This window comes from Arachis hypogaea, chromosome 15 (assembly GCF_003086295.3).
Source record: "Arachis hypogaea cultivar Tifrunner chromosome 15, arahy.Tifrunner.gnm2.J5K5, whole genome shotgun sequence".
Classification (NCBI taxonomy): domain Eukaryota; kingdom Viridiplantae; phylum Streptophyta; class Magnoliopsida; order Fabales; family Fabaceae; genus Arachis; species Arachis hypogaea.
Window position 1 is genome coordinate 102,479,620 of NC_092050.1, and position 13,635 is coordinate 102,493,254.

The 13,635-nt window shown below is 33.1% G+C and overlaps 1 protein-coding gene across 2 annotated transcripts; it reads left to right on the plus strand.

The window, feature by feature from the left end:
* The first annotated feature begins 4,564 nt into the window (after positions 1–4,564).
* Positions 4,565–7,230, plus strand: LOC112747094 (aldehyde dehydrogenase family 3 member H1-like). Of its 2 annotated transcripts, none has more exons than XM_072218407.1 (7): positions 4,565–4,724; positions 5,186–5,282; positions 5,374–5,509; positions 6,267–6,406; positions 6,492–6,867; positions 6,987–7,044; positions 7,131–7,230. In XM_072218407.1, the coding sequence occupies exons 1-4, from the start codon at positions 4,566–4,568 to the stop codon at positions 6,286–6,288; spliced, it is 414 nt and encodes a 137-aa protein (XP_072074508.1). In that variant the 5' UTR covers position 4,565; the 3' UTR covers positions 6,289–6,406; positions 6,492–6,867; positions 6,987–7,044; positions 7,131–7,230. The 2 variants fall into 2 exon arrangements, with proteins under 2 accessions (XP_072074508.1, XP_072074509.1); XM_072218408.1 differs by lacking the exon at positions 4,565–4,724 and adding an exon at positions 5,013–5,092.
* Positions 7,231–13,635: the final 6,405 nt, after the last annotated feature.

The window sequence follows — 13,635 nt, forward strand, 5'->3', positions numbered from 1 at the left end:
TGTGGTGGTATTATTTGTGATTCTGAATGCATGACATGAACAGTGCATATTTGAATTTGAATCAAAGGATGTTGATGTATAAGGAACAGGAATTTAGATAACTATTATGAATTCTCTAAAGTAAACAAAAGCTTAATCCTTGAAGTAAAAGAAATAGCAAAAAAAAAATAAGAGCAAGGTCCAAGGCTCTGAGCATCAATGACTAGGGAGGTCTGACATGATTAAAAGCTCAAAGAGTTGTTCTCCTAGTCATATGCTTGTAGTGTAATTGTGTCAAGTAATCCTTGAGACAGAGCACTAAGAGGCAAGATCAAGTGCATTTAGCAGAGTATGCCCAAGGCTTTGAGCACCACTGTCTGGGAGGAACTGAAAGAAAAATCAGAACTTAAAGAAAGTTCCCCAGTTATGTGCTTGTGGTGTTTTTGTGTCAAGTAAAGCTTGAGACAAAACATTTAAAGTCACGGCTAGGCTCAGGGTGCAAAGAACCTAAGAAAAGAGAATTAAAGGAAATTTTCTGTGTTCAAGGATTAAACTGAAGCATAAAATATTAGAGAATTCATAATATTATCCAGATTCTAATTCCGAATGACACTAACATTCTTCGGATTCAAAGGATAGTGAGATGCCAAACCTATTCAGGATTGCAGTTGTAAACCCCCCTTTAAGAAGAGACATGAGCTTAATTGAACTCTCACTCTCATGTAAATTCACATCCTAGGTCTATATTAGTTTTGGTTGCTTGAGGACAAGTAATAATTCAAGTTTGGTGTTGAGATGCGAGAGCATCTTCTCTATCTATTCCAAGTGAATTTGCATTCAAATTGTTGAGTTTAATCAAGATTTAATTACCTTTAGCCACTATGAATGCTACTTTGAGCTGTTTGCAATTTCTGTTTATTTCAGGTAGCATTTGAATGGATTTGACGGAGTTTTGTAGCAGAAAAGGAAGAAAGCGAATGATGCTGTCAATCCCGACCTCCTTGCACTCAAATAGGAATAACTTGAGCTATAGAGATCCAATTGATGTGATTCTAGCAGCATTAGAAAGATAACTTCTAGGGCTTTTGAACGATATATAATAGTATACCCTTCTCTTCTATTTCATACGTACAATCCTACGTTGAACTTGAAGAACTCTAAGTTCAGCGTGGGATCAAAAGCACAAAGGAGGAATCACGCTTCACTCCACGCTGAACTTGGGATAATCCAAGTTTAGCGTGGACTCAAAGGGAAATAAGCAAAACGCTGCTGCCTCCTCCACGCTGAACTTGGGAATTTCCAAGTTCAGCGTGGATCCGAATACCCCAAGTGGTACCCAAGCACACAGAAAGCTGCGCATGAAGCTAAATTAATTTTGATTGAATTTGTATTTTATTTTAAAATAGGAAAAGATATTATTTTAGTTTAGGAAATATATTTTACATTAATTAGGATTAGATATAAAAGGAAAAAGAATCAGCCCTTCGGGCACGTCTCTTCTCTTCTGCCTCATTCCGCACTTTACAGTTTACCTGAATCCTAGTTTTTCTCTCTGAATAATGAGCAACTAAACCTCCACTATTAAGGTTAGGAGTTCTGTCTATTGTATGGATTGATACTATTATTTTTCTATTTTAATTCATGTACTGATTTATAATTCAAGAATTATTTTCGTTCTTTATCTTATGAATTTGGGTGGAACGGAAGTATGACCCTTGTTCTAATTGAGTTCTTGTATAACTTGGAAAAGCTCTTTACTTGAACAATAGCTTGAAAACAATTTCTTTTAAATTTCTAATTATCTGGACTTAACGGGATACGTGATATATAATCCTCTTATATTTGGGTAATTAGGATTTCTGTGGCATATAAACTAGAATTGAACTTTATCCTCTAAATGGAATTAAGTGACCAAGGAAGGGGTCTCACATACTTATTATCAATAACAGGAACAGGAGAAAGAACAGATATATCTACCCAAGTTAAGTCGGACAGGATTTTAGAAGTCATGTTAAGAATTACTAAACGAGATATAAAAGCTATACCTACAATACAACAAAAGAAGAGTATCACAACAAAGTCGGAAAGTCGGGTACAACAACCAAAGCATTTAGGCAATTACGTAGGAGGTCGGACCATCCACAGCAAGGAAGAAGATGGCCATGGTTTTCAACCTCTCTTCTGAATCAAGCAGACAAACTACATTATAAAGATAAAAATGGCGTTATACTCATATGGACATCACCATTTGGAGGCAACAAGGGAAAACTCCACACTCAGATTCACAGCAACAATAACAACCAAAAATTCAAGTCAAGAAAGCATATCCTTGAGAATGATTTTCAACATACAAAGAGGAACTCCCAAACATACACAGAATCATTTCCAACCCTCTAATCATTCCCAACACAAGAGCATAGTAAAGAAAGTTCAAAAGTTAAAGGAACCAACCTTGAAGGATCGCAAGGCGGAAAGAGTATGCGAAAGTATCAAAAACACAAACGGTCCACGCGAAGCAAAAATTCAGAGTAGAGAATTCTTGAAATGTTGAGATGAAGAAAATGAAGAATCTGAAGAAAGGAGAGGGATGAAAAAGAACGTTTTAGAAGAAGCAAAAAAAGAAGAAAGACAAAGAGTTTGGGTATTTATAAAACACTATGGACAAAGGAGTAATTCCACACCCTCTCATTAATGGGGAAGGTTACCTTAGAGTAACGTGCAGAATTACGAAAAGATGTAATGCCTCACATTTTAAATCACGTCGAGCACCCGACCTAGCTCCAAGGAAGGTGGTTTGCCCGATCTGGTATCTTAAATCTACAAAAAATCAGTCTGACCTACAAATACTTGAATCCGAGCTAGTGAAAGCTCGGACTGAAGCAGGGGGCATTGTTCATACCCTGATCCATCTTTCAAAATGAATAAAGGTCCATTCAAGAGACTTGGCCTTAGCTACACCTACCCGACCTCCCAGAGGTCGGCAGCAGTTCAACCCTATTTATCTAAATAAGTAACTAACTCCTAAAATATTTCCCATTTATTCATAAGGGAGACCTCAACAAATTTTCTAGGAAAAGAGAACGGTTATCCACCATCAAAGGTGGAACTACACTAAAAGTCTACTATAAATACACTGACATCTTCAGGTATATTCAGAATCCAATCTATTAAAATCTGCTTTAAACACTTGCTAACTTAGGCATCGGCGTTCCTTGCAGGTACCACCCCCACCTTCTCATGAGGAACTCAAACAGGAGCACCTCGGCACCAACAGAAATTGGACGTTGTCTCAAAAGGAGTCTGGACCTCATGTTCAGGCAAAAAAATAATCCCGTTTCAGGTAACCCTTGAAATAGTTATAATGACAGTTATAACCGCTATAATTAACACTACCACAAAAGCGGAAGATAGCGGCACACAATTAGCAGCTGTTTTGATAATAGTCGCTATCTGATGAATTTCCAGCAGTTTTAATAGTAAACACGGAAAGAGCAGCTGTTTGATTTGATTTTGCCACAAATTTTAGAAAAAATGCTGCTAACCTAATTTTTTTTTGGTGATATTTTAATTCCCCTTTCCCAAAAACACAACACTCAGCACTCAGCAGCTTCAACAAATAAAAAAAGAAAGAAAGAAATGTTAAGAGAAGAGAGGGAGAAACGGAGAAGGAGAGGAAAGGGAGGAAGGAGCCGGGTCGGCGCTGCTGAGTTCGCCGCCGCCGTCGCGTTGCCGTGCCATCGGAAAGCTAGAACCGCAAGAGAAAGAACTGCGAAGAGAGAGGGAGACCGCATCAGCTCACCGCGAAGCCAGCGCCGTCGTCGTCCTCATCGCGGGTCTACACCGTCGCGTCTTGCCACCGCCGCCACCACTAAGCTTGCCGTCGTCGCCATTGAAGCCGAAGAGAGAGAGAGAGTGTGTTCGCGAAGAGAGGGAGAGCGCGCGCACACGAAGGATCGGAGAAGAACGACGAAAAGGGAAGGAGAAGCAGAAGACGATGAACCCAAGGGAGAAGGAGGAGGTCTGTTCTCGCACCGTCCTGCTCTGCACCCAGGTGAGCTCTTCATCCCCCTGTACCCTCTGCCCTCCTTTCCTCTCTCTTGCCCTTTCTTGCCGACATTGATCCATTGTTGTCTTGTGTACTGCAGATCTCACTTCGCGTAGTCATGGTCTTCCCCGCAGTCACAGTCGCAATCGCCCTCTACGCAGTTTGTAGCTGCCATCATCCTCCGCGCAGTTCCCACCTGCTCACGGTACCATATCCTTGACTCTGTTTTCTGTTCCCAGAATCTTAGATATAGCATAAACTTGTTATCTTGTGCATTTTGTTGTTTTTATGGAATATGTACACAAACTGTTTAATAGTTTTCCTCAGTGAAAAGCGGAGGAGCTCAACCTTTTATTTTCATGGATTTAATAAGCAGTTGCGTGATTTTTTCTCTTTCGAAGTTTTAGTTTGATTGTTCTATTTTATTTGAAATTAGTATATGTTGAAGGGTACCATTGATGGTGTGGTTATGAGTTTATCAAAAGATTGATTATGCTTGGTTTATTCATTATTATGCTTAATGCAATATTTTATGAATGATATGAAGGAGTATTATGGGAGTGGAGAGACAAAGAAAGTGTCATGGAGAGAATCACAACTCAAAGGGTTGCGTCGTTTTCTCATTGAAAAAGAAGAAGATATTTTGAAGGCATTAATGCTCGACTTAGGAAAGCATCAAGTTGAAGCTTTTAGAGATGAGGTTATGCCTTTATTTAATTTGTTTATAATTACACTTGAAAATGGTTTGTTTCTGTTCAAAAAAGTGTGTCATCATGTATACTATTTACCACTTCTAAGTTTAATGAAAATATTTGACATTATTATTATTGCCTTTCTATTAGTTTAATCTTTAATCAATATAGTTCCTTCCTAATTTAAGCTTTCTTTTAAATTCATGCATTATGCATGCATTGAGTAGTAATAATAGTAACATTAAAAAAAAAAGAAAACTATTTTTCAGTTCTAATTGCCAATTAACGAATTGGCCCTTTTAAGCAGATAGAAACTTTGATGAAGTCCTTGAATTTTGCATTGAGTAACTTAAAATATTGGATATCAGGCAAAAAGGTGAGATCAGTGCCAATTTTCCTAATTCCATTTTTTTTTAAATTTCAAAGATAAGCATTCAAGCCTAATGGATTTAAATTTGTTTTTTGATAGGCTAAATTGCCACAAATAGCACTGCTTAGTAGTGCAGAAATTGTTCCTGAACCTCTGGGCCTAGTCGTCATTATTTCATCTTGGAATTTCCCCTTTGGTGAGTCATGCTTTTTGAACCATTTTTCTTATGTTGATCAAGTATTTGTATAGCAAATTAATAGAGGGAGTTACAATTTAATTAATGATAGGTTTATCCTTGGAGCCACTAATAGGAGCAGTAGCAGCTGGAAACACAGTGGTCTTAAAGCCTTCAGAGTTGTCACCAGCATGTTCTTCCATACTTGTCCTTGGACTTCCCAATTTCTTGGACCTCCCAATCATAAGGTGTTTGAAGATTCATTAGTCCTAAAACTTTCTGTAGTTTATTTCATGCCATTGAATTTGCTTAGCTTATCATAGATGTGGCCTCTTCAATTTAATTTCTCCTGGTTATGTTTTTCTGTCTTTTAGGCTTGGATTATGCTGACCCAAAAGGGAAAGGAAATTTTTTTGGAAAAGTTTTTCTTGCTGCTGGATTAACAGCATTATGCATTATATATCTTCTTGGTTCAGATTATGCTTTCAGGTTATTTTGATTCAGATTTGGCTCAGGGTATTCAGGTGATAAGAGGCTGTTTTTTTATGAGTTCAAGCCTCTGGAAGCCTTGAATCCCATCTCTTTAAAAGAAACTTTATATATTATTGGTTGTTATTAATATTGTTTCAAATTAAAGAGTTGTTTCTGCTCACCTCTATCTATATATGGCAATTATATGACAATTTGTTTGACCTTGGAATTCTAGTAAACATGAGATATTTGAAGAGAAATTGTTATGGTTTTGGTTGACAATAATGATGTGAGCACTACATAAGCTTGCTAATTATTATGCTTGTAATATCGTACTGCTGTTTATTGGCTTGTTTATTGTGCACATACCTGCTGTTTATTGTGCACATACCTGCTGTTTTATATTCTCCTATATCAACTGGGTTGTTGAAATGGTATTGCACTTTTTTAGTTATGCTAATATTTCTGTTATCTGCCCATGGTAGCAAATCTTTCAAGTAAAATGGTAATGAATACTTTTCTCCTTCCTCTCAGGAAGCAATCTTCAGAGTTATAGCTGCTATTCTTCATCTTGGAAACATTAACTTTGCAAAATCAGAGGAAGAAACTGATTCATCAGTTCTAGAAAATGAAGAGTCCAAGTTGCATCTCCAAATAACCGCAGAACTTCTCATGTGTGACCAAATTTCTGTTGTTATCATTTGCAATAGCTTTCTTTTTGTTAATGTTACATATCTTTTAAATTATTTCTTATTTCAGGTGCGATCCTAGTGCTTTGGAAGATGCACTTTGTAAGCGTGTGATGATTACCCCAGAGGAAGTTATTAAAAGAAGTCTTGATCCTCTTGGTGCAACGGTTAGCAGGGATGGTTTAGCCAAAACACTATATTCTTGTTTATTTGACTGGTACTATGTTAATGTCAAGTGTAAAATTATGAATTTAAAATATGAAAAATGTGTCCTATCCTATGTTTATTGCACTTATGTTATTTGAATCTGAATAATTTTTTATCTGTTCTATTGTTATGTGCAGGTTAGTCCAAAAAATCAATGTCTCAATTGGGCAAGACCCAGAGTCAAAATGTCTCATTGGTGTTCTTGACATATATGGCTTTGAAAGCTTTAAGAATAACAGGTGAACATAATCATATTATTCACTCAAACACATGCGTGTGCGCGCGCGCACACACACATATCATTGTTCCTCTTGAGAGTAGCATAAATCTGAGTTGATATCTAATTCCCTCTTTACAGTTTTGAGCAGTTTTGTATTAATTTCACAAATGAAAAGCTGCAGCAACATTTCAACCAGGTATGAGGTTAGTTTTTAGATATTTGACAACTTCAACTATCACTTTTTCTCATAACATGCATTCCAACATGGATAATGTCCTGCAGCATGTGTTTAAGATGGAACAAGAGAGATATACAAAAGAAGGGATTGACTGGAGCTACTTAGAATTTGTGGATAATCAAGATGTACTTGATCTAATTGAAAAGGTTTATACATACTTTATGGCTATGCTTCATTTTGGAATATTTATAGCTAGATTTCAATCTGATAGAGCAACATCTAATGTTATATATATATATATATATATATATATATATATATATATATATATGTTTGCAAACTGCTTATGTAGTTTGTATTTGATTTACTTTGTAATATTCAGAAATGCAACTTAGATACTAATTTGTTTATAATATGTAAACATCTTTGCAATTATTACAAAGAATTTTCAAGATGTCTCCTCTGAATTTGCCTTCAAAATGTTATGCCCTCATTATCTAAAGTAATCCTTTTGATGTAGAAACCAGGTGGAATCATTGCTCTTCTTGATGAAGCTTGCTATGAAAAAGTTTCTTCACTCTTTCTCTCTCTCTCTCTCTCTCATGTGAATTCATGTAACTCTTGTGTACTACACATAAATGCACTGCATTCTTGTTTTCTGTTTACAAATGCAAATAAAGTGTATATAGATTCACTTACAGGTGGACCAATATGCTGTTACAAATGCAAATAGAGTACATAATTAATTCCTCCCGTTATTCAGTTTTTTTATAAGCTCAGGTATGAAATTGAGACAGTTAAAAACTGTCTCATTTTTTTAAAATAATTCTACATAGATTTGTGGCGGTTTAAAACCGCCGGAATTTTTTTTAAATCCGCTGACAGAATAGCGGCGGTTTTGCAACCACTGCAAAATCAATTATCTGATTTGCTGCGGTTGTGCCAGCGGTTTTTCAAAACCGCCGCAAAATCAAATCTCCACCCCCTAATAGACAACGTTTGTGGAACCGTTGGAATTTCGTTTCGCGGCGGTTAAAAACCGCCGCAAATCGCTAAAAGAACCGCCGCTATTCGGCGTGTCCCCTTATAGTGTAAAAATATGAACGGTCGTGTTTTACAAAAATTTTTTTATAGTACTGTGTAGATTTTTTTTTTGGTTTAATTACTCTTTTGGTCACTATAGTTTTGCAAACTTTTTAATTAGGTCCCTATACTTTTTTTCCTTTTAATTGAGTCCTTGCACTAAATTTTATTTCTAATTAGGTCCCTATACTTTTTTTTCCTTTTATTTGTGTCCCTGCACCAATTTTTTTTAAATTAAATTCTTATATAATTAAATTACTATTAAGAGGGACCTAATTGAAAAAAAATTTGGTATAGAAATCCAATTAAAAAGAAAAAAGTATAGGAACCTAATTAAAAATTTCGCAAAGCTATAGGGACCAACAAAATAATTAAACTTTTTTTTGTAATTTTCTTTCTTTATGTGCAAGTATTATTATTATTATTATTGTTATTATTATTATTGTTGTTGTTGTTATAAAAAAAATATCCTTTTCGATATTTTTCTGGAATGTTGAGTTATTATTATTATTATTATTATTATTATTATTATTATTATTATTATTATTATTATCTGTATAACAACTCAAGTGATCCAGACCAAAACAAAAATTAAAACGATCAAGGGGTAACGAGTTGTTGGACGAGAATAAAAATGGCCTTCCGACATGTTGAGAGGCTCATAATTCTCATAAATTTTATTGGTTCTTATAATTAGATTTTAGATTTTAAGACAATTCATTATCATCTTTCTCTCTAAGGAGAGAACAGGGTGGTCTCCTCTTTCCTTATCATTATTAATTATTACTAATAATGATACTGAAAAATCAGCTAAGATGACAGTTTTCACGTATCATGGTATAAAGGTGCATCACGCACTTGGTTTTGGCCACACCCATAAATGTGGCTAAAAGTAGTGTGGTGAAATGTATTAACCACATTTTTTTTGAAGAGGTGTATTTAGCCACATGTTATTTTGACAAGGTGTATAGTGCATCTTAAATTCTTAGTCGACATTGACACCACGATAGTGTGATTTAAAATAGCCGAAAATATCCTAACGTTAGAAAAATGACTATTTTCTGGCAAATTGATTCAGATTAAAATGCAGATTAAAATGGCGTGTTATACTATCTTGTGTGGGAATTAGCATATGACTTTCTACCATGCATCTGTATTCAAGTTATAGCCAATGATCCAACCACCCCCCTCCTTTTCTTAAATTTCCTGTGGGTCATATCGAATTTTGCATCTTGTGAGATAGGTAGCTAGATTAAGTGTACTTGCTAATATGCCATAAAGGGAAATAATGAAGTCATTAATTTGTAATGAAAAAATTCATTAGGGCTAAACCACAAAAGATGTTCTCTAGAACTAGCTTTTAATTTTATTAAAGACAAGTATTTACAAAACATTTTATAATACAATAAAAATAATTAAAAAATACATTTTTTTAAAATAGTAAATGACTTATGTATTTGATGTCATTTCTGTCTTTAATTTAAAATTTTTTAAAATATTTAAATAATTATTTTAAAAATGCATGTAAAAAAAACTAAAATTTGGTCCTTAATTTTTTTCATTCTTTAAATATTTTTGGCCATTTATAGGAAAATCTGTAAAAAAAAAATTTAATTATCATAAAATTTAATAATTTAGAATACTTTTGGTGGCTTATTATTTTTTAAGCTATTGTAATCTATCTATATCTACATGTCATGTAAGATTGCGGAAACAGATGTCAAGCGAATTTGAATAGCTGGCATTCTAATCCAAATTGATATTTTTCTATTAATATTTATTTTTGTTGGGGCTTTATTAACCAGTGAGGATCTAGTGTCCAATAAAGGCAGCTATATTAATATTCATGGTTTGCATTGCAAGGAACAATGATATATAAGGGATAGGGGGAAAAGGCAAAGAGGATGAGTGGGACTGGGCCTACTTGTCTGGTTGTCCCCTTAATTAGATCTCAAAGTAAAGTAATACCAAAGGTTTGTGGATGGTTTTTCTCAACTGAAAGAAATAATTGATAATTGGTAATTGGTAATCAACATTATATCATTATGAGGATATATACATAAAACGTTGCCCTGCATCAATGCCATTATTATTTTACCTACTTTTGTTTTTTCAATTTTAGGGTATGTATTGTTTCAAAGGTAAAAATTATTTAAAATTTTATCAGAGAGTTCTGCGATAAATTTATGCGTAAACCTCATAATTTTTTTTAATCAAATTTTCTTCTCAATCAAAGATATCTCTAAGGTTGTTTATTAAGTAGTGAAAAATAAAGCACAAATATTGAGAGATAAATAATAAAAATTATGCGTCCTTATAATATACAATCTTCTACATATATCTATATAACTCCAAACATAGTTTTAAATCTTTTTTATTTCTGTATCTATATCATATCGAATCTACATAGCACACCTTAATAGTTTTTGAGGAATTAATAGTTAGATGATTTGTCCACTCTTCACAGTTAAGTGTTGCAGTATGTGAAAAGTATTACTGAAATACGTATTAAAATGGTGCTTTCTTAGCATTCACGATCACTTCGATAAATTCAATGCTTGAATTTGTATTTAAAATGTAATCAATTAAAGCAAGGTGATATCCACACTTATAACGAAAAGTGAACTGTGTCCGATTATATGTTAGCAAGTGGAAGCTAGGATGATATAGGTGGTGAGATGCTTGCGAGTTAGAGTAAGGAAGTGAGTCATAATATGAAATTATTTTTAATGGAAGTCACCCAAAAAAAAAAAAATCCTAATTCGTACTCTATCTATTTTTTTTAAGGATAAGATGATTTCTATCTAAAAAAAAGACATTTTGATCTCTAATAATATTATTTTAGGATAATACGAATTTTTTGTTAAAAAAATATTAAATAATACAAATTAATTTTGTGAGATTTTATTTGTAATTTGTGATATTTTAAACCGAACAAAATTTTTTTCAACAACATGACCAATAATCAAAACTACTACCACTGCTACTTTCCTCGTCGCATCGTTTTAAGTTCTATCTCTACTATTCTAATTGTGTAATCATATCTTGTCATTGTCATTATATTATTTTCTCTACCATTGTCAACATTACACTAACATCTTCAACGTCACCAATTCCTTCTCTCATTTCTTATGTAATGCTTTTTTTTTCTTTTTGAAAGATTTCATACTATAATTTCTTTTTCTTTTGGTGATATCACTCCTGGAAATGATTTTTTTCTAATTAACCACCATTAGTAAAGAAATTTTAAAAAAATAAACTTATGAATAATTGTGATAATTTAAAACCTACAGATTATAAATAAAAACTCCCACAAAATTAATTTTTATTACTATTCGATGGATTTTCTAACAGATGATTTGTATTCTCACAAAATAATATTGTTAAAAGTCAAATGTTGAGTAGAAAAAATTCACAATTTATTGTGATCACAAATATTTGTTTGATTGAAAATTATGGCGTGATTGATTGTGCTATAAAGTTTTAGATTTGGTTTTAGTATTAATGCTGATTTGATTGGCAAAGAACTAACCATCAAGAGCAAAATATGAAGAGAATATGAAAGAGATTGTTACTGCTAAATATAAAAGAAAATACAATCATGACAATTATGAGAGAGATTGAACAATAACAATTAGTGTAAGTAATAAAGCAATGATTTCATTATGTTTGAAAATAATCAATTGCCAAGAATAAGATTTGAAGAAAGTATAGAAGGATTTGTTGTTGTCTATAAAAATGAAAGTATCACATTATTAAGAAGAAAGATTGGCTACAATGGTTAAGAAAGTTTAGTTTTTAATATAAGAAGAAGAATCAAGTTTCAAGAAATTCAAGGAGAAAATTCATAAAACAAAGACAACATGTGGAATTCCATTTTTTTTGCTTTGGTCTCAATTTGATACATTTAGTTTTAGTTTGAATATTCTTAGTATACAAAAGGCTTACGATTCAATGAAAGACTATTTAAAAAAGCTTAAGAACGAAAAGTCATAAACTAGGAAGATTAGCCAATACAATTTTAGATTAAGTTTGAGTATTTGTCATTGGTTTTTATTTGGTCTTGGTTTGGTTTTGGCATTTGTCTGTAAAACTCGGAATTGTAGCTTCTTTTGTCTTAGCGTAGAACGAGTTTGGATAATTTGTTTTTGTGTTGGTCTTGGTCTTCATCTTGATATTGGTGATTGTAATCTTGAAATTGATATAGTGAAGTTTTACTATTATTGTAGTAAAGACTGGACATAGACTTTACTGCACCTCGAAGTTGAACCAGGATACATGCTGGTGTCGTTCTCTTTACTTTTTCCTCTTTTATCTTATGTGGTTACATGAGACTAAAACAAAAACAAAATGTCCTGCTTACTAAGATTCGTGTTTAAATTTCAAAGAGTTCCTTGATTCAAACCCCCCACATTCTCAAGACATATAAAACCTTCAATTGGCATTAAAGATTAGGGTCTTGAAGTCAAGCTTAACAGCTTAGAGAAAAGATCCATGACGACCAATCAAGTCCCTTTCAACCTAACCAAAGGTCAGTCTTACCATCCTCCGTCTTAATTCAGTGAAACCAACTATTCCTACTGAAAGGAAAGAATGAGGATTTTTATTCAAGCCACAGACTATAATCTTGGAAGATCATCATGAATGAACCTAATGTTCTAACAAAGATGACACCCAAAGGACAAATTGTTCCAAGGAAGAAGGAGAATGGACAGACAATGAGAAGAAAAAGATGAAATCAAATACCAAGGCAGTGAAAAATAACAAAGAAAATCTGGGAGAAGCTTTAAGTAAGCCATGAAGCTAAGTAACAAACCAAAACCGATATGCTTATAATTATAAAAGATTATGAATCATTTTTTATTAAAGAAGAAGAGTCTATAGATGAGTATTTGAGAGATTCTCAATCATAATCAATGGCCTCAATGTATTGAAAAACAATTCACTAAAAAGGAGTTGGTCAGGAAAATTTTGAGAAGTCTCACTAAGAAGCGGGAGACAAAAGTGACTACTGTGCAAGAAGGAAATGATCTTAACAAAATCAATTTCTTTAGTTAAAAACTCAATTAACTGACTATAAATTAAATATCTCTAATATGCCTTTAATGTGTGACAACATAAGTGCCATTAACATTTTAAAAAATCTAGTTTTGCATTCTAAGATTAAACATATTAAAGTTAAGAATTTAATATCTCCATAATGAGAATGTTGACATTCAATTTGTTAAATTTGAGGATTACTTAGTTTTCTTATTGAAATTAATTTTCTGATCTAACACTATTTATCAAGTTTATCTTATAGATGGGAGATTTTTTTTAAATGATGTTATTGGCTAATTATCCTCTAAGAAAAGATTGGACTTATGGTCTAGATAATCTGTACTATAACCTTTTGATCAATTGATATGCAAAAATTATTTTTAGGCTTTATTTCTATTTTTTATATCTTTTGATTTAATTTTTCCTCTCAAAATCTTTTCTATTCTATCTCATATCATCGCATCTCATTAAAATCTTTTATCTCTT